This window comes from Myxocyprinus asiaticus, chromosome 2, assembly GCF_019703515.2.
Source record: "Myxocyprinus asiaticus isolate MX2 ecotype Aquarium Trade chromosome 2, UBuf_Myxa_2, whole genome shotgun sequence".
NCBI classification, from domain to species: Eukaryota; Metazoa; Chordata; class Actinopteri; order Cypriniformes; family Catostomidae; genus Myxocyprinus; species Myxocyprinus asiaticus.
The window spans coordinates 27616530-27638152 of NC_059345.1; the positions used below are offsets into that span (position 1 = coordinate 27616530).

The window sequence follows — 21623 nt, forward strand, 5'->3', positions numbered from 1 at the left end:
AAACCATGTGTTCTGCCGGCGAGAGAAAATGAGAGACCTTTCATACGACCCACCTGTCGCGCTTTCAGTACCAATAATGCTAACCTTATTTCGCCAGCATCTACCAAGAGAGTGCGAGAGCATGTTTATCAACACCAGAGGAGTGCCCCATCTATACTTGCGCCTGGCACCTGGCTTTGACACACATTCAGAGACCTCGCAGGGAAAGATCGTTTCTCTAAAGAGCCAGGCATTAGCAAAAACAGCTCTCACAAACATACAAACAAACATTAACTGTTTAGGCATAATATTCCCCCCTTTATTTTCTTCTCTAATTTTTCCTCTTGAACATTGGTTGGCTCCTCAACTGCTGTTATGAGCTTCGACTTTTCAAGTTGAGGAGTTCCTAAACGTTCTTCAAGGTTCACATGGTCTCTGCCATGCTGTAATAGGTTCCCTGGGTGTGACTGGAATATAATAACAATGTTACGGTATTTCTTTACCACCACCCCAGCCCCCCCCCCCCCCCCCCCGCCCCCCACCCGTGCTGAGAAAATACTAAATGTGCACAACCACCACTGAGCATATGGTTGGCGCAGTGATGTCAGTTGTTATTGCTGGATACGTCGAATAGGAAAAGTTTGATTCTTTTCCCAAAATCCACTGTGCGAGGAGCATTATGTCACATGGCGACATTGTTGCCAGTTGGGTGTGTTGTATGTGTTTTTCTGTGTGTCCCTTCTCACTCTCTTGTTCTATGCATTGTTCAATCACACTCAAGTCAACACTTGACTTGAGTCATGGCACTTCCCTTCTCTTATGCTGAAATCAATGGAAACTGCTCCTACAGATTGGCTTCCTAATGGAAAAGTACAGTAGTCACATAATGGAAAAAAAAAAAAAAAATTATTGCCACACATTATGCCTGTCCATTTTTAGACCACAAATTGTCACTGTATGGAAGTGTGTGATCCCAGTAGCGCCCTTAGCTGGTTTCATATGTAGAGCATCTTCTTAACACCAGTTTCAGCACTGTTATTTGGATCATGGCTTTCTAACAATATAAGGCATAGTAGATTATAGCTATCTTGCTGGTTGCTAGAGGGCAGAGATTGAGCAACAATAATCTTGCTCTCCAACTTACCTGCACTGTCATGTGACACGTGTAATTTCGCCAAGCCCCCCACGATCGCTAGGATGAAGTGGATTTCTTTAAAGCTGTCCTCCATCAGTGGATACTCCAATCTGATTGCCTTGCATAGGACGAGAGTTTCATGGGAAAGGATATGCATCTAATAGCTAAGTGAAGAAACATGTGTCTCCTGTTTTTCACTAATTGAATTGTCAACAAATGCAGAGGCAGGACCCAAATGAAAAGTTGAAAAATAAAAGGGAATTTATTAAATAACACATGGGCAAAAACACAAACCAAAAACTCCCACGAGGGGGAAAAATAAATATAAACTACCCCGAAGGGGAAAAAGGGTAATCCAGGCTGGGGCATGGGGAAACAGGACCAAACGGACCGAAACAGGAACCAGGTAGGGGAAACAGGACCGACAGGGAATAAACTAGACCAACCAACTGGACACACAAGACAAATTGGCACTGGACAGCAAACACAAGGAGACAAAAATAGGGAGAGAAATCAACAGGTTAACAGGGGACATGTGAGGTAAATTAACTAATACTAAGCAAACAAGGAGGCGGGGTATGACGTAAGACAGAGAGACACGCGGCGATACAGAAACAAAACAAAGCCACATGCTCTCACAAGACAACAAAACACCTGAATGGCATGAGCGCACATCGCCAAGACAATGAGGCAATATACGTCCATGTCAACCGACAAACAAGACGAGAGAATGCGTGGCAACGAAATCTGAGTGTACATCGCGAGGCAAATGCCATGTGATGCACGCAACAGGTAACAAAAACAAGAGAGGACACCTGTGTGAGAGTTCGGCCACACATACACCCGACACCTTAGACCGAAGTGACCAAACCTCAGCACAACATGAAGACAGCTTGCGTCTTGGGCGCGCAATGCAACATGAGCACGAGGCGCACCCGTGTTCACAAGAGACAGACAAACTATTGACGCGAGCGCATGCTGCTAAGATGACATAAGCGTGATGCACCCACATCAATAACAGACAGACATGGAGCACGAGTGTCCGGATCCCGACACAGACCGAAACCGAACCAGACAGGAAGTCAGGATCCAGACACCATGCTCCTGACATGAAACAAGACAGACTGAAGAGTGCACGGCAGGGAATACAACAGAAACTGCGCGCTCACACAAAGACAGACAACGAAACACAAGACAGACATAGGATGATAATGCCACGGTCCTGTCAGACAAAACCCAGACTGGCAGAGTGACAGGACCGTGTCATGAATTCTGCACTAAAATATGCTGGCAGGAGCCCTCACCTTGTTTGACTTATTTATTGCCTGACTGGAGAGGTAATTTGACCTCCTCATTTGAAAGACATTTTTTTCCTGCAGAAAAAGAGTGTTAAACTCAATTACACCACTGATCAGTGACTCAAACACTACATTTGTTTTCTCAGAGGGGGGAAAAAGGGAACCACGGAGAAGAGAGGAGCTCTTTTGGATGCATTCTATCTTTCTTTTTAGTCCTTATACTGTCTGAGCAGCTGTAGCGAATGGGGCAAGTACCAGAGAGAGAAAGAGAGAGACAGAGAGCTCAGGCAACTCCCAGTCATGTCAGCTGAAATTTGGGTCCATTTTTAAAATAATTTTCCTCTCTAGAAAAACTAAGAATGCAGAATAATTCTCAAACCAGCCAAATATGTTCTATTAATTTGCATTCCAACATTGGAATAGTATTTGTGAATTTTGAGGTGATAAACATGAATAACATGATTATTTAGAAATAAAAAAGAAAGAAAGAAAATAATTTATTATGAATTTTTCCATTTTGTTCAGCACAAATCACCTCATTGAACTGTACCAAACACTGTTACATCAGGAATTTATGTGCATGCTCTCGAACTTGAAAAAAATAAAATAACACAGGTTTTAGAGTTTTTCCATTATTTATGCTCATTCATTTTCTCTGCCTGAGAAAAACATGGCAGAATGCTTCTGGATTTTTATGAAGCCACCAGACAAAAACCCTAGAGCACAATGTGTTCCTCCCTGCTTGCTGGTAAAATAATTAAAAGTGAACTTGTGCATGAAGTATGCAAGTACCAATGAGTCGTAACCTCCTTTTTGTTTTTCCAAATATTTTTCAGATTTTACATACCCCTCAAGCCATCCTTGGGGAACCAAGGCCTTTCCTGGCGTGTTTAATCGATGTTTCCTCTATTCTTCCGAAAGAGAGCACTGCACACAACTAATTTTTCTCCTTTGTGATCTTGACCATGTCTCTTCATTTAAATTGTATCTGTTCATTCATCGTGAATGCAAACTGTGGAGGTTTCAATTCAATTGCAAATGTAATATTTGAAAAATGAGACTGTGCCGTACACACAGTCCCGTGTCTGAGCAAGAACGACACAAATCATTTGCAAGCAACCAACGGCCCTAGTTGTAACCTGATCTTTTCTGGATCAATTGATTCCATTCTGGTTTAATTCATCATATGATTGACTTTCAGCTTGGCTTACCATTGGAAAGATATCCCTGAACAGACTAGGGCCTTTAATAGCATAGTATTTTGAATACATATTCTTGCTACCTAGACCTTGTCACTGGAATTGAGTCATGAGACAATTGCAGGTTGATTATGTTGCCACTGACATAAGTTGCAGGTGCTTCTTTGTGCATCAGATATCTTTGCATTTAAATGCTTTTTGTAAGCAGGCAAAGCATATGCACTCTTGAATGTCTGCACAGCCTGTCATTTTGCGTCGTTTTCTGAAAGACAAACTTAAATGAATCGCAAGAATGGATAATCTAAATGGAATTATTTTTCCAAACGTAGGACGAACATCAATCAATGTGCAACATTTGTTAACTTGTTTTCATATCAGTCACATTATTTATTTAATCTCTGTGTTGTTGTGTGATTTGATCAGAATCTGCATAATCCATCCTAACATTTTGTCTTCATATTGTACAGTAGTTGTCTCTCTGACCAAGTCAGTGAGGCTGCGTTTGAATGTTCAAACATGCAACAATACTTTGTTTTGTGTTACACCACATACTTGAACTGTGTGTGTGCCTTGTGCCTTTATCTGTGTATATGTGTCTCATGTTTGGTCTATGTGTATTATATCATAAAATTGTGTGTGAGGCAGGTGTGCGTGTGTATGTGTTGTCCTGCTGCTTCAGGCTCTGGTTTCTTTGTCCTGCAGCACTCAGCATGTCTGCCTCCTCAGGAGAGCCAGGGCTCTCTCGTCTGGCCACACAAAGGCACTGCCTTTCTTTGAGGTGTTAAAAACGTCCATTTATGCATTCCCTGGACAAAAAGCTCCCAGACCCATTTTCGAGGCCATTGGCAACACAGGCAGACATTGTGGCCATGCTTCCTCGGCACTCATTTCACAGATTCTAAAACCGGTATGTGGTGAACAGGATTTCAGCAGCTAAAATGCCCCGTGAGAGTATAGGCGATAAGAGAGCGAGAGAGTGAGAGAGAGAGAACGGCCGGCAGCCCCGCAAACTAGAAGATGAGACCAGGAGAATAAACACATTACCTGAGAGAGAACCAGGCTTGTTTCCATAACCCAACTCAATAGTAGGGGGTGGATAAATAGGGCAAGAGAAAGAAAAAGTGCTTTGTGCTGTGGCTAGGGAATAAACTCCATCGAATGACGCTAAATCAATGACAAAAAAGACAAGGCCTTGCTCTCTTGGTTTGCTGTATTCTAATCATGGACTGGAGTGTGTGTAGTCTGTATCGAAGAGCACTGATGCTGTATTTTACTTCACTCAAATTCCTCACAGGCTGGATTTGAGGCCCTGAAGTGGCCGGTCAGCCTTTCTTCCCCTAATACGGTGTTTCGCTGTAGTTATTTTACAGCAGAGTAAATCACATGTAATGTATCTTCAGTGTTGGACATGAAAGTCTGGCTTGGTCACAGAGCTGTCTGCAAGGAGAGGAGATGTTTGATTTAAAAACAGCACCGTCCTCCCCCATCCACGACTTTCTCCAAGACAGCAATAGTGAAATGCACTTTACAAACACAACAGAAAATCCTCGACTGTAAGCAGGCCCTGTTAAGCAAAGCAAGTGCTTATTTCTGGGCAAATGGCAGATTCAAAGAGAAAGATCAATGAAATGGGACATCTCTTTTTTATTCTAGTGAAAGAGAGTTGGTATTTTTGGTTCTGCTGCTCTTTATAGTGTACATTTCTGTATTTCTGCAAAGCATGGATGGTGAGATATATATTGTGGGAGACAATCACACATACACACACACACACATACACACACACACACACAAACTTGTGGGGACTCTCCATAGACCTCCATGCATTTTATGGAATTTATACAGATCTAACAATAATTTCTATTTCTATTAATTCCCTATCCCTAACCCTATCCCTAAACCTAAACATCACAGAAATTTTTTTGCATTTTTACATTTTCAAAAAAACATCGCTTAGTATGTTTAATAAGCCATTTCCCTTGTGGGGACTGCTGGCTGGGCCCCACAAGGTAGGTGATCTCAGGTTTTACTATCCTTGTGGGGACATTTGGTCACCACAATGTAGTATAAACATGTACACACACACACACACGTTGGTGCGGCTATTCTTATGTGGACTCTCCATAGACATAATGATTTTTATACTGTAAGAACCATAGATTCTATCCCTAAACCTACCCCTAAACCTAACCTTCACAAAAAACTTAGTTTAGTATGTTTTTTAAGCAATTTGAATTATGGGGACACTAGAAATGTCCTCAAAAAACACATTTATAGCATAATACCCTTGTAATTACCAATTTGTAACCTAAAAAAATGTCCTCGTAAACCACCCAAACCCGCCCACACATACACACACACTTTCTGTCAGCCAGTACTTTCCTATATTTTCAATAGATGTGTACCATGCGTTTACACCCACCAACCTGTCAGCTGTGCACTGGTGGATTTTTGTCAGGCTGAATATTTAATCAGACAATAGGCAAGCATGGAGGTTTTCATAAAACACCGACTTGCCTCTTTTGCTATTCCCCCACTGCTTTTGGCCCCATTCTGCCTTATTTTATCCCCCACTGCCTCTTCTCCCATCATCCAGACCCCTGGTCCTGCTGTTAGTACAGAGATAACCTGTCCTATACCCAGTAACATACCGTCCTGCTGATGGAGGATATTGCCTCTTTTGTCCCAATAACTACTTCCCCTAAATCCCCTCTTAACATGTCCTGGACTTGGTAAGAGTAACAGAGGAAATAGTACATTTAAAGTGATTTTTTTTTCTGAAGGTTGCTGGATAAGAAGAAAGCTAAGGCAAAGTTGATGCAAATGAAAATATTTCATCCTCGGTTGTACAGCACCGGGAGTACAGTATGTTCACGGTCAGAGAGATGAAGGATTTCATCTATATTTGACCCATCCAAAGCACTTTGCCTTACAGTTCTGTTGCTGAAAAACCATAATTACCAGAGCACATTTGTGGCATATTATGTAAAGCAAGCTACTGTATTTCTCCCCTTTTTGAAAATATATTTAAATCAATTTGTTTGCTTTAATCAAGTGACCATGGTGGGAGTGCGTGGCTCTCTTAGACTGTTATTGTGGAGCTTAGTAACTGATTCAACTGCCGTCATATGATGGTAAAAGACACAGCACTGTTATGTACAGGATTGATTAAATCAGCCTGAAATCAGCGTACTGTAGATGAACACATGCCTGGAATTTGAAAAAGTTTATTGGATTTTTCTCTAGATTCCTCTGGATTGTTCTCCAAGAGGAATACACTTTGGCTCAAGGCTCAGTCACAATAACCCTTGCATGTGAAATTCTGCAGATGAAGAAGGCGTGGCCGGATGTTAAATGAGTGTGAAACTTGCAAAAATGGGAGAGTGATGTTATAAAGAAACAAATGTTATTTAAAAATAAAATTATTGGGGTTAAAAGTTGGTTCTGTGCATATATGTTTTGCTTTTCTGTTTCATTTGTTAGAATCAATAAAAAGTGTTAATGAAAAAAAAAAGAAAAAAGGCTAGTAATGTTATTTTGCCTGTAAAAAAATAAAATACAAAAATAAAATAAGTTATTTGCTTGTCCATTGTGAATATTCAGTGTACAAAGCACCGCCCAAGCAGAGGTCAAACCAAGCAACTTACTACTGATCAATGCTGCGAATTTGCATGTTAAAGTTTACCAAACTTCACAAGCAAAATTCACGTAGAGAAATTTCTTCACCAACAGAAGTCCATCGGGCAAAATTCCCGATCAAGCAGATTCCCATTGAGATCACTGTATTCCGCCTGCAAAATTTCAATGTGCAAAGGTGAAAGTGATCGAGATGTTATGCAAAAATTATGTCCCAATGGTCATTTCCATAATATTTATGTTCTGGCGCATATAGATCATGGAATCAGGAGATATTGAGAACTATGGAGGACCTGTAGAGGACCTTCATTTCTGGGGCATCAGTTCAAGCTCTTACACCATGTCATTTGTGTGTAGCCATTGGCTCATGCTTTTGGAGTCAGTTTGGGGTAGTGTGTTCATTGGAGGCGATAGCTGGATTCACTGTCATGGTCGATGGATTGGCTTTAACAACACCAGCTTCAAGCACCCCACTTAACCGCTTTGAAATATTCAGCACTGTTTTCATTAAAAGAACTCAATTCCTCATTTGATGCATTGCGGAATATGACTTAAGGTTGATTTAACAGGAAGAAACCCATCATTAATTTTTGGGTGCCCCCCTGTCTGTCCTCATGGGGTTTAATGGGCATTAGCTTTTTGTCTAGCAATTTGCCAAGAAGCTTGGCTTAGCTCAACTACTCATACAGTTCGGTGAATGGTGAGGTCTCTCTTTCTCTCCTGCCCTCCCTTCATTCTTAATTTCTCTTTATTTCAGCTCCCATTTGTACAGCCAGAGTTACTTCATCACGGCAGTCATTGGAGAGTCAAGAGGAGAGAGAACACAGGGCTCAACATGTGAGAAAGCCACAGTGGTTATTGCGGACACAATGAATCAGTAATAAAACTTTTGGGTGACTAATAAAAACAGGCTGGTGCTGATTGGAATTCTCTTGAATGAATTCATGATCGCCCAATTAGAAAAGGGAAATGGTTTGTGTGAGTAAAGTCCTGCTTGCACACTTAATACAGGTGTGTCAAAGTCGTTTATATCACAGGTCAAGTTTTAATGATTTCTAATATCATTGTCTTATTTTTCACAATCAAATGTTTTTTTTAAATCTAGACAATGAGTAGCTTAAATAAAGCATGAAAATGAAATTGCACCATTTTCTTGTTTACTTTCATGATTTTTCTCAATTAGTATCAAATTATAATTTCAGATTCCTTTTTATTTTTTACCCCCCTGCAACTATTTTTTGCTCTTTGAGAAATGTATGTGAGTGCACACACACAGACAAATACACACTGTGAGTGCATGTGTGTGTGCTGTTTGAACGGTGAGACAGTGTGGGGACACAGGCAAGGCCTTTGGTATGGTCCTTTGAGAACGTGGAATAGACTGTCAGCTCAGAGGTGCTATTAAGATGACAACAGCTTTCCATTCACACAGGGGTCAGACCTCCTGCGTCTTTTCTCTGATTGTCACCTTCAGCCTCATGGTTGCCACATTCAGATCCATTGGAGACCAAAGATCTCTCAGTTTATTCTATTAACCCACCCTCCTACGCAGCCATTTACTTAGTCCATGCAGTTGGCATAGTTCTTCAGCGCTCGTATGGAGTCGGAGGTCACTTTTTGGTGGTTCCTGGCTCGCTTGCGGAAACAGAGATGGCGCAAATTACAGGGGGATCAAATTGCTGTGACCTCAAACCCTTGTGTCCTTGTTTAATTGGGGATGCTGAGGCAGGCTGATTGTATAAATCAGTTGGTAATGAGATTCCAGCTTGTTGTGAAAAACAGAGTAATGTGGAGAAATTAACATCAATGAGATTTGTGCAGCACGACTTTCCTGTCTGCATTCTACATCTTCCATCACATGAAGCAAATGTAACGATACACATATGGTTGGATACTGGTGAAACTGGGTGTGTCACCATCTGTTTGTTTGTGTTTCCTTGGTGGTGCTGCTGTTGCTGGTGGACCTCAGAAGACCTGCTAGAACTAGCCGAGCATGTAACTAAATAAATCATTAGTGCTCTGCAGTGTAATAGACGCATAGAAAGGAATTAGAGAAAACAAGTGCTTTGTATGAAAGCCATTTATTAGTAGAATCAAACAGTGCAGGGACAGATTAATGAGGTATTAGAGAAGTGGACTCTAAACATTGTCTCGGATTGAGTCCCTCAGGGAGAGTGGAGGCTAACTAGGGGCCGTACAGCACTACGACTGTTTAACTTCATCTGCCGGGCCTCTGACTGCCTGCCAGCACTCTCTCTTCACTCATCTGATGTCCTCTCTCTCTCTCCCTTTCACTCTCTCCCTCTTTTCTGCCTCCTTGTTACTCTTAAAGAATTTACAAATATAAAGAAACTCATGCCAACCTAAACACTCATGGAATTTTCTCTTTGTTCTTTTGTAGGTCATTTTCATGAATTCAAAATCAACTCACCAGTGATCTTTGGGAGCTGGGGATCAAGTCTTTCTGTTTACGTAAGTACAATCAACACTTTATATTGGATTTTGTGTCTTTTCCAGCGTCACCTCTTCATCATTGCTCCACAACCCCCCCCCCCCCCACACACACACAGACTTGCAGACACGCTTTATTTTTCTCCGTCGCTGCTGTCTGTCTGCTATGATTTCAAACTCATGAAACCACTGTACATGCTTCGCCACCACAGGAAATGGTGGCCTCACACAAATGATTAAAATGAATGAGTGTGTTTTTCTGTTCTGTCTCACTTTTCCTAGAATTAAGTTTGCTAAAAAACAGTTGAAAACCCACAAGCACAAATGAGTGACTTATATTGCTCCCAGCCAATGACATCCGTGATATTCCTCATTTATGAGTCTTTAAAAGCTACATACCAATGATTAAAAGAAGCAGAAAAATATGATTATACTCTTTGAATTCCATTTTAGTTCTTTCTAAACATTGAAAGTAGTCTTTTAGAGAGAAAAAACACAATTTGCTTGTTAGAATCTACCTCCAAGTTCCACTCAAACACACACTTCCAATGGTGCATATAGAGGGAATCTATTCTCTATGCTAATACCAACTATGTTATTGGTACTTTCAGGCTGCCAGTTGCCCTCAATAAGAGCATTCAGAGCAATGAAGAAAGAGCCCCTTTTAAAGAAACACAGACAGGGTCTTAGTAAACAGTCAGTGTACGGATGCAGTTTTCTGCCACAATATGTCTTAAATGGGAGTTCTCTCTTTCCAGCGTAGTAATAAAGATCATTTCTGGCAACGTGTTGCTCTTGGTAATGTTGAGCAAACAAGCCTCCTGAAAGTTAAGTTCATATTAATCTTTTTTCAAATGTCACTTCGATATGAGGTGCAGGACAGAGTTATTTTAGTGTGCAGAAAGCCCCACTGTTGGCCCTGCATAATTAGGCCACTGAGAATGGCATATTTACGCATAAAGTTCAGGGCCGCACGCTAACACAGCAGCTTTATCCCTGTGATTTCAAGTCAAACACCGGCTTCATCTCAGATCAATACGCCCTATTACACTGGGGCAGGCTCTTTTATTTTGGCTGCGGTTATAGTGTGTGTCACCGAAGTGTTAAGTTCATGGTGAATGGCTGTCAGAGGAAGGAGAGGCAGATCAGTGAGGTTCGCTCTGCTGAGCTGAATGGGGAAATAACAAAAGGGGCTAGGAGTGATTACGGCTTTTGTCTGCCTGGCTTGTCATTCTGGGCGAGAGTCCGAATTTCTCTGTCAGCCTGAAATAGGTGGCAATGGAAGGCACCACAGAGGAAGATAATGCGCTATGAAGTTATTGGAAAATTGTACGGTAACAAAAATATGATATTGAAAATGACTATTCTTTGCCGATTATTTCTGTTATGACTTTATTGGTTTCAGCAGGCTGGAGTGCCACACTTGGTTTATACTAAGGTAGTCTTACTGTTTGGAATGAGGTTACATATCCTGTGTTATGCACAATCATCCACCACCACAGAACAGCTGCAGTCTGTCCCATTCTAGGTCCTGTGAACACAGATATTAGCATTGATATGTCGCAGGGTCAAGTCTCTATTTAAAGAATGAAACACTGATTGTCAAGTTGAATGAAGGTGAAAGGACCACTTGAGTTAGAACAGTAAACATCAGGCTTATGCACTGGCCCAGCTCCAGCACTGAGGGTAACACTGTAAGCCTTGTAATGTACATCAGGTTGGCTTTGTGTCAGCGTTCAGGCTTGTGTGTGAGTGTGTGTTGGGTGGGTGGGTCAGTGGATGAGAGAGTGAATGTTCATGGCAACTAGCATTTTATTTTCCCATGTTGTGAAAGTTACAAAATTTATTGAATCATTTAAAACAATTCTATATGTTTTTAATGGTGTTTGTTGAAACATATTTTCCACCAGTATAGTCAGAATCTAAATAGAAAAAAGTCACTTGCGAGTTTGAATGACTATCTGACAGGAATTTCTTGATTTCAAAACACATTTCAGTAATTTAACAGCCTGTTGCAGAGGCTAATTTTTAATCCGTCAATATGTGTTAAAAATCAATCTGCAGGGCCTGCCGATTTCAATGAAACCAATGTCTTCTTCATTTCACATTGTTTGAGTATGATTTCAATAGAAGAGATGGGCTCATATCTGATGCTTACAAGACATATGAGACCTCACACACTCATTAATCTAAAATGCAACTTTAATCTGCATGTTCAATTAATCACAAAATGAGGGAGTAAGTAATTTGGGCGAACGTGTGGTATGCATGCGCCCGGCGTTAAATCACTCTTGTGCAAACTCATTTGGAAACACCTGAGGATGAGGCGACGGCATCTGTTTGAACAGGCAGAATACACTCTTTGTCAGTGTGTGCCATTCATCTAATAAAGCTGCTGGAGTCTGCCTTCATTTCGCATTAAGCATGTCTCGCGGTTGATGTCTCTGTGGGGCCGGTGTCTCCAGGAAAGATATTCTGTAAAAAAAAATTAATAAACAGTTCTCCTGGACCCCTAATGAAAATGAATAACCTTTGGTGGTTATTTTCCCATCTATTAACAATCACTCCCCAGCTACATTTCTTCACTGACCCTGTTCTTGATTGTTGTTAGAGACGCTGTTCAATAGGGGTTGGCATTTTAATTTCATCAGCCACCGAAAACATTTTCATCCTATTCTCTCAATCTAGCTAGTCCAATGGAACATCACATTTCATCACTGTGAATTTAGAATCAGATTTAATTGTTGGAAATTTAATTATTGTCATGAAAGGAAGTCCTATGGTCTTCAAACATCTGAGATGGTTGAGATCCTTGCTGAAGCATTTAGGACGCAGGATCTATTTGTTTTCTCATTAGTTCTCATGAGGTATCTTTCGGGAGACGCCAAGAGCATCATCAGTTATTAGTAGAGGATCTGTAATTTTTCTGAATGTGCACAGGGGAGGTGTCTAATCCCTGAGATCTTTGGTGATAGATTTTTAACATGAAGTACACCTCAGTTTTTTGTGCAACGTTTGACCAATTTAGTCTAAAAGACAAGGCTTTGTCGGAGACCCATTGATCATCTGGAGCATGACATTTCAATTGTCTTCAATCACCCCGCTGTGACCTAACATCCCAAACACACTGTCACGACTGGGGCAGTGGCCTCAGCCAAGGATGATTCAATATATAATCTTTTTGATGGCTTGATATGCTTTATCTAATATTCAGAAGAATTAAACATAATATAGACTTGGCTGTCTTTCTTCGTCTCAAGGTAAAGACAGTTTTCGAGGTTAAAACAAAAGATATGTTTCCTATTGGCTATATATGGCCACAGACAGACTAAGGAACATGCCATTAATCTCCTGGCTTCAACAGCTGGAAAGAGTAATGCATAACTAAAAGCCCTGTAAAATAAATTAATGATTTCAGCCATGAACTTTTCTCCCAAAATGCCATGAATCCTCAGGAGCTGATAATGTGCCGTGACCCATGGGTGTGAAATCCTTGTTATGTTGAGAGTTGCCAGTTAATTGATTTGCAAATTATTTAAAGTTTGTGGGGCCCAAAGGAGCGCTTGGCTCTGATGATGCCTATTCCCAAAGAGTTCCTTTCTCTCTGTATTCCATTGCCTCAGAACGATTGTAATGGGCTAATACGTCTTATCAAAGATTTACAGCACAGTAACACAAAGAGGGAAAGCAGAAATAAAGAAGTCTTAAAGCATTTTATGGGAGGGAAACTTTGACAATATTCATAATTTAGCACAGATGGAATGAATTGTTGTTTTGCTCTCCAAACCCAGTCTTCAATTTTATACAAATGTGTCTAAGCAAAGAAAAGTGCTGGTCTCAAAGCTGTTATTATATTTAAAATATTAGTATATATACACACAAAAAATCTTAAGTGCAATTAATAATTAACAAAATGCACCCTCTAAAAGAGATTTGAGAAATCTTCATTTATTATATATTGTCATTTTATGTATTAGATCTACACAGACAGTCCTTACAGTTAATACTAAAAATTCTGCATTATCTTATGAAAAAATACTAAAAAGCTACTGTCTTTAGCTGCGTTTCATCTATGCTCCCACTTGTATTCATTTTTTCCCCCCACTAATTACATTGAATATGTAAAGATGGCAGTGCAGGGTCTTTGTACTTTACAGTCACCTGCATAACATATATCTGAAAAGACAACTTTTTCTGTTGTCTTGGACACATAGCAACTTTTCAAACTGTATTAGAAGCAGTGCGCATGTCATTGCTGGATTTATCATTGACATATCTTGTCTTATCTCTTTTTTTTATTTTATTTTTTATTGCCAAAGTATGAATATGACTCCCTTTATTAAGATGTATTTTTAGAGTTCTAATGGGAATTGTAAAGACTACTAGAAAGATGAATGTGTCTTGTTAAAAAAAAACATGTTTATTTTTGCGCATGTAGAATGTAAAAGCAGACCATGCTGAGGTCATCTTCACGCATTAAACATGCACATGAATCTGAAGCTATCTGATTACCACTTGACTCTTAGGAATACTGTGGATATAATTAGCACTTATGTTTCTCTGCTGCATATAATAGGGTAGATTTTCCCACATGCTTTTTTATTCACAAGTGTGCTGCCCACACCAAACAGTTAGTGGGTCAGTGAGATGTGTAATTCACCTTGAGTCATTTTTAAATTTTAACATTTCATAAAAAATGTATGAATTAAAAAAATAAATCGAATGTTTTCAGGTTAGAACCCAGCATGTTTTATTTTGTATTTTTTTTATAATTCCACCAATCTAAGTGTCCTGCACTAAACAACATAATGGCCTCGACTAATCTAACTTTCAAATGATGCCTGCTGATGGATGCATTGAATGACCTGCGAACATCTGACTCGAAAGTAGTTTAACATCGTTATGTTTTAACTTTTTTCTGTCTCCTTCAACTAGCCCAAACGTCGAATTAAGCTTAAAGCTGCAAGACTAAAAATATCCACCGCACCATCTGCAAAATGAAGAACTGCCTCCGAGCTTTAATTGATTTTCACGCAGATGTAAGTTAAGAGAGACCTTACCTTTCGCGTGGCTTGTAAGTTTGTAAGCACGCAGTAATGTGTCCATTAGGGGAGGCAGATGCTCAGCTGGTTGAGTTGTAGGGGAAAAGTGTGCACTGTCTAACCCACTAAGTGGCTGTTTCTCTTTGCTAATATAAAGGAGACCCTGAGCCCTCATTAGCAACTGCTGTCATTCAGACACAGAGTGTCGGCCTGATTTAAATAAAATGAAATGAAGATAGTTCTTTCTGGTCCCCTGGCTTCACTCATTGCCATAAACATATGCTCTGTGCCCCGCTTCTTTCCATCTTATTTATGACTTTAATTTGTTGTGTGGGCTGCGCTGGAAATCAAATTTAATACAATCCTCCCAGGGACCCTGTCATATAATAACATGGTAATTTCTGTGTATCCTTTTGAAAAATGAGGAAATTAATTCTTCCTGACATGTTCTAATTATTCCAGTGTGAACAGGCAAATCCAGACTCTCTCTCTCTCTCTCTCTCTCTCTCTCTCTCTCTCTCTCTCTCTCTCTCTCTCTCTCTTTCTCTCTCTCTGCTAAGTGTCAGAGGCAGGCGCGCAGCCTTGACGGGCATCTAGGTGCTAATGCTGACCAGCAGTGCATTTAATTTGAAACATGAGAAGACACCTTTCAACACACCTTCCTAATGTTGGGTTGCTTCACACAAATTAATTCACTACTCATCAGGCGGCACTGAGTGGGGGGTGAATGAGAGGGGTTGAGACTAATGCATGGGATGCCGCTGCTATTAGTAAGGCTGTATTTAATCGTAGAGTTTGGTGGGGTACTCAGGAAGACCCTTTCAGTCACATCTTCTTTTGTGATGCCGTTTGGAGGTGTGTATACGCATGTTGGGGGAAACACCCATAAGACGTGTTTGGATCTGCGGAGGGAGCAATTTTTTTTTTTCTTTTCTTTCCCCAACGTTCCCAGCACTGTCAAAACCTTTTCACACCTTCCTTCACACCTCAGATGAGAGGAGATGAAATGCTAATTTAATTACACTGTCATTAGTCACTTCAAAATATAGTGCATTGGCTTTACCATAGAAACGACTGATTTCAGGATCAATGTTCTATTGTCTTTTTTTTTATTCTATCCAAAATTTGTTATGCATCTACTCTGTACTGCCCTAAAAAGACAAAATGGCTTTAAAGTTTTTGGACTGTCCAACCAAATATCGATTATAATGTAGTCTCACTACATTTTCTTTAAATGTGAGCATATTTGCAATAAACCCGTTGGTCATAACAACATTTAGACAAAATGTGTAGTTTATGGATTTTGCCTTCGCATGACAGTGTAGTAGTTTTCCTCCTCCTCAACTTACCCCCCTTGTATATTAGAAAAATCATTGATATTTCTGAACTGAAGACAACCCACAGTTGTTCCAATATAACATAATCTCTGAATTATTATTATTATATTTGAGTTGTAATTCTCTGTTAATATATATATATATATATATATATATATATATATATATATATATATATATATATATATATAATTATTATTATTATTATACCTGAGTTGTAATTCTCTGTTTATATTTAAAAATGAGATTTCTGAATCTGAATATTATCTTCACCTAAGAGTGTTTAACTCAAGAGAACTGAAAGCAGAACTCTTGTAAATAAGCGCAGCCAATGCTGAATATTTGTATGTGGGTGACACAAAAGCCTGAACTTCCTATTACATTCTCAATTAAACTTTCTCCATTGAGTGTCACCCCTGCACAGTGTGCTTTCATTGAGCACTTAGATGCAGACCTGCCAGCACTGGAGATCAGATGACACCATGAGCCGTTATTATTGGCACATTTCATCATTTCATTTAAGCCAGACGAGAAGGTGCAGCCATGTCATGTCGATTTCTGATTACAGGCACTACAGCGTTATTAGTCCAGGAATTATTTATTAAATGAGGAAATGCACATAATGTGTATTTATGTCATGTGTTTTCCGCTAATAGCTGTCACCGTTCAGCACTCTGAGGAAAAATATCCCCCTTTTTTCCCACTCTAATTATGAACAGTGTTTAAGGCCCTGAGATGGGAAAAAATAAACAAACAGAAATGGAGTGAACCATTGGGTCGGGTTAAAGCCATAAAGGCCTAATTGATTTGATGTGTGCCATACATGTGTGAGCAGCAGAAAAGAGAACCAAATTATGACGTCGTGTGCAATGAATAATAAAAGCGCTTTATAGTCTGTGGGTGGGGTCGCGTTGACTCCCTCCTATTTGCTGAGGAGGGGTGTCGCCACTGCAGCGCCACGGCGTCGCATTATCACATCCCACACCCTCAAGGTTTTAATCAGTGCCTTCTTGACTGCTGGAGGAAGACATGATCATCTTCTTCACGGAAGAAATGATACGCAGCTTGTGCACTGCAGTTCTTACACAATAGAAAGTCTTTAAACTGAAGATGTTAGTCATTAAAGTTGTTTTGTGGCATTTTCTGTCCTTAAGGTCCTGTATATAAAAAATAGTCGGTGAATAAAGATATAACAAGTCTTTTATGTCACCCTAAATTAAGTTCTCCGGCTCTCAGTTTCCCCCTGCTGCCTGCAGAACACACATAGAACAGATTGTGATAGCACGTAGGATAATTTAAGCCTGCTATCAGCAGAATCTCCGGGATTTTCTTCTCTGTGCCCGAGCCCACCCAGTTTCCATAGCACTACATTAATTTAGCCAGTCAATTTGACTGAAAGTTTGAAATGTGTGTTGCGTTAGCGAGGGGGGCCATACAGAAGCCGTGTTAATAGCAAGGGCTTGTTGTCCATATGGTACTGTTTTAATGGAGCACATTTGATGCAGATGGTGGGAGACTTCGCTTGGGCAGAAGCGGTTCTTGGCAGGTCTTCGGCTCTTTGGAGAAAAAGCTCAACTTTTAAAACTGATGTCGATCTTCCCTTGCAACACGGCCTGTTCTAAATTTAAGCGTTGCCGCTTTATTTATTTTATGTAGATATGCTGAGACAATACAGTGTGGCTCAGTCACTTTTTCCTCAGCTCAGTCTCCAAATCGCACCTCAGTCCCCACACACAGGTATCTGTTTTTTCTGTTTCCACAATGGATTTTTTTGGGTTGCAGGCGATGGCAGTAATGAGGTAATGCAGCAGTCAGAGGGTGAGAAAATCTGAGAGAGAGAGATACTAATCTCTTCAATGCTACTGTTTCAATGTATCAATGATGAACTCTAGTATAACATGTAGCACTATATATAACTGCTAAGAGTGTACAGAGTAGTCAGATATACAGAATACCATCTGCAGGAGGGTGAATCTCAGGAAAACTGTCAAGAAAATGTCCCAGTGATTTCTCTTATATATACACTGCCGGTCAAAAGTTTTGAAACACTTGACTGAAATGTTTCTCATGATCTTAAAAATCTTTTGATATGAAGGCGTATGCTTAAATGTTTGAAATTAGTTTTGTAGACAAAAATATAATTGTGCCACCATATTAATTTATTTCATTATAAAACTAAAATGTAATAAAAAAAAAAAACGTTTTTGAAATTGATGACTTGGACCAAATAATAAAGAAAAGCAGCCAATAAGTGCCCAACATAGATGGGAACTCCTTCAATACTGTTTAAAAAGCATTCCAGGGTGATACCTCAAGAAGTTGGTTGAGAAAATGTCAAGAGTACATGTCTGCAAATTCTAGGTGAAGGGTGACTACTTTGAAGATGCTAAAATATAACACAGTTTTGATTTATTTTGGATTTTGTTTAGTCACAACATAATTCCCATAGTTCCATTTATGTTATTCCATAGTTTTAATGACTTTACTATTATTCTAAAATGTGAAGAAAAAAATTATAATAAAGAATAAGTAACTTTTGACCGGTAGTATATATATATATATATATATATATATATATATATATATATATATATATTAATTATTATAAATTATCAATTATAATTTTATATACAGTACTGTGCAAAATTCTTAGGTGCATAAGATTTTCACAAAAACATTTGTCTTAAGATGGTTATTTATATCTTCAGCTTTAGTGTATCAGTAGGAAATATACATTTTAGACTCCCAAACATTCCTTTTGCAAATAGAATAGAATAGAAGAACAGGGAGCCCTGCAACAGATGGCATATCCCCCACAGAGCCCCCCACTGAACATAGAGTCAGTCTGGGATCACATGAAGAGACAGAAGCAATTGAGACAGCCTAAGTAGATAGAAGAACTGTGGCAAATTCTCCAAGAAGCTTGGAATACCTATCTGCCAACAACCAAGAAAAACGGTGTCCAGGTGTCCAGGTGTACCTCTGAGAATTGAAAAAATGCTAAATAATAATAATGCTAACAATAATGCTCCTAAATATAGGCTTTATTTTTTTATGAAATTTGTATCTTTTTTTCTTTCGATTTTGGAGTGAAATGTGACCTGGACCTGTGATATGAGATTTACTCAGTGTACAATTGCAGCAAAATTGAAAAATCGCAATCACTATTTACTATAAGTGCTGTAGATGTATACCGTATGGGCCAGTAACGTATTCAAGTTTTGTGTCAGTTAACTCACCGGACACTTAGTGTGTTATTTTACTATATAAAGATAATTTAATGAAATTTGTATATGCATATTTATTTTTCTACTTTATTCTGCTTATTTAATTAAAGCAGAGCAAACAAACCTCACATTCAAACCACATTTTAATCTAACCTCTCCTCTCTCTTTGCTAAGAGTACACTATCCAAATACTTTAGACAGACATTGTCAGTGTGCATGTGTTTTTGCTGTCTTCTTGCTGCCCCCTAACAAAAGCAAAAGTTGCTGAGAGAGAGGCAGAGTGTGTGAGAGTGTGTACAAGAGTGTTGGTGAGGAGACACACTTGATTGCCTCTGTTGCGTTTTTACTGTTGTTTTCTTACGTTGTCACTGGTGTGGCAGCACTGGGTATTATGTGAACAGAGGGCCTGTGGCCAAAAACTCTCCTTTCCCATCCCCCTTAGACACCTGACTGTGAGAAAAATCTCAGTGGGTCTTACGGGTCCTCTGGCCTGCTAAGTGCTGACCGGCCTGAAAGGCGCAGTGTCCTTGGGGTTCTCTGATCTCACTCTTTCCATTCTCTCAGTGGCTTTGTCTCTACCCAGCCACAGCAGCACAACTCGCCACAGAGAGAGAGAGAGAGAAGGGAGGGGAGAGGCATGGGGAAAATTACACCCATGTAAAAGAAAGCGAAAGCATTTAAGAGGCAGAAAACTGGATGTCTTTTGAGTCTGATGTGTCTCATATTTATGATGATGATGATGTGAGAGAGGGAGTGGGGTGTTAGAGCATGAGGGAAATTGCTAATTAGTTTCAGCACTTGATGAATTCTGCTTCTGCAGTATTGTATTTTTCAGGAAGAAAAAAACAACTCTGAAAATGCACAATCTCCAGTCGTCGCTTCAGGAGGGACTGAAAGTGAGATCAAGGGAGAGGATCCATGCAGATGGGGAACTTTGAACTGCTATGACTCAAGCGTTATTGTGATTGATGTGTATTCAGGAGTGATTTTATTTTAATTGTAGTTAGCAGAACTGTAGTTAAAACATATTCTTGCCCCTTTAAACCCCACTGTGCACTTTACATTTTCTTTTGTTTAGCAGATTACTTAAGAAGACACACACACACACACACACACACACACACACACAAACACATATATGCATGTATTGTAAACCCTGTTGAAAAGACCAGCTTTGCTGGTCACCAGCTTATGTTGTGTTTTGGGTGCTGGTCCCCCAGTATTGAATGCTGGTGTGCTGGTGTCCCCACCAGGCTTTTAAACTAGCTTAACCGGCTTCATCAGAAAGACCATGCTGGTCAACCAGCTTCACCAGCAAGGTTTTGATGATAATAAAATCATGGCTATGATTGTCCACCAGCTAGACCAGCACCAAACCAGCATAACCCAGCCTATACCAGCATGGGAATTGCATGCTGGTTAAACTGGTCTTTTCAGCAGGGAAGACCAAGAACAGAGACTAATGGAAATCTTTTGGACTCAATTTCCAAACATGTGCTCCAAAATTTGCGGTGTTATGCTTTATGAACAGCCTCCGTGCGTGGTGATATCATGACCACATCCTCCCGCCTCCCCGTTGGGTGCATAGCCCAGAATTGGCGCCATCTTGAATTTGCCCTATGTGGGCCCCTGTGGTCCAGCTCCGAGGGGCTGTTGCGGCCCTGCCACACATGGTCTACAGCTGGACCACCACACTTTGTGCTTTGGGAGGAGCAGCATCCAGGAACCGCTGTCATACGATAACATATCATCAAAAACAGCACTGGAAAACCATGTACGCTAATGACAAATGTCTGTTTCTCTGAAAAGATGGATGAAAAGCTATTAGTGGAGTTGTGGGGATTGTTCCGTCTTTGTTCTTCAGTTCGGTTTGGAAGAGAAAATGTTTCAGGGACAGTCAAGGATGTGTTGGCGGTTTAGTCTGTTTCTATTACTGTTTTAAAGTTGCTGTGTTAACGTGTATTCGCTAAGTTACAATGGCTCTCTATGTATTTCTCCTGCTACAGAACCCAAATGCTGAACATGGAGGGCTTTCTGCGTAGCAGCTTTTTACTGAGGTTAGTTGCTTTAGTTTCTCTTTCGTTTCCACGGGGGGTCAAATGGGCTAAATTCATCTTTCCTTTCACAGATCCTGATATCACGCCACCTAGCATTAGCAAACTCGTGGGATGATGTGTTATTTACATCTGTTTGTGTGTATGCTTAAAGGGATAGTTCACCTCAAAATCCAAATGCTGTCATTATTTACTCAACCTCATGTTGTTCCAAACCTGCATGACTTTCTTTATTCTGTGAAACACAAAAGAAGAAAGTCACATG

General features: G+C 40.0%; 1 protein-coding gene across 15 annotated transcripts in view; it reads left to right on the top strand.

The window, feature by feature from the left end:
* The window catches only part of LOC127450578 (transcription factor SOX-6-like), a 178689-nt gene that overhangs the window by 16104 nt on the left and 140962 nt on the right, over positions 1-21623 (top strand). For 9 of the 15 annotated variants that reach the window (XM_051714879.1, XM_051714899.1, XM_051714819.1 and 6 more), the window contains exons 3-4: positions 9649-9719; positions 21311-21361. Coding sequence is in view for 8 of the 15 variants with exons in the window: in XM_051714819.1 (XP_051570779.1) it covers positions 21318-21361 (44 nt within the window). In the remaining 7 variants the exon portion in view is untranslated. Of the gene's footprint in view, positions 1-8004; positions 8085-9648; positions 9720-21310; positions 21362-21623 lie in introns of all 15 variants that reach the window. The other 6 variants (XM_051714917.1, XM_051714908.1, XM_051714925.1 and 3 more) reach the window with 3 other exon arrangements.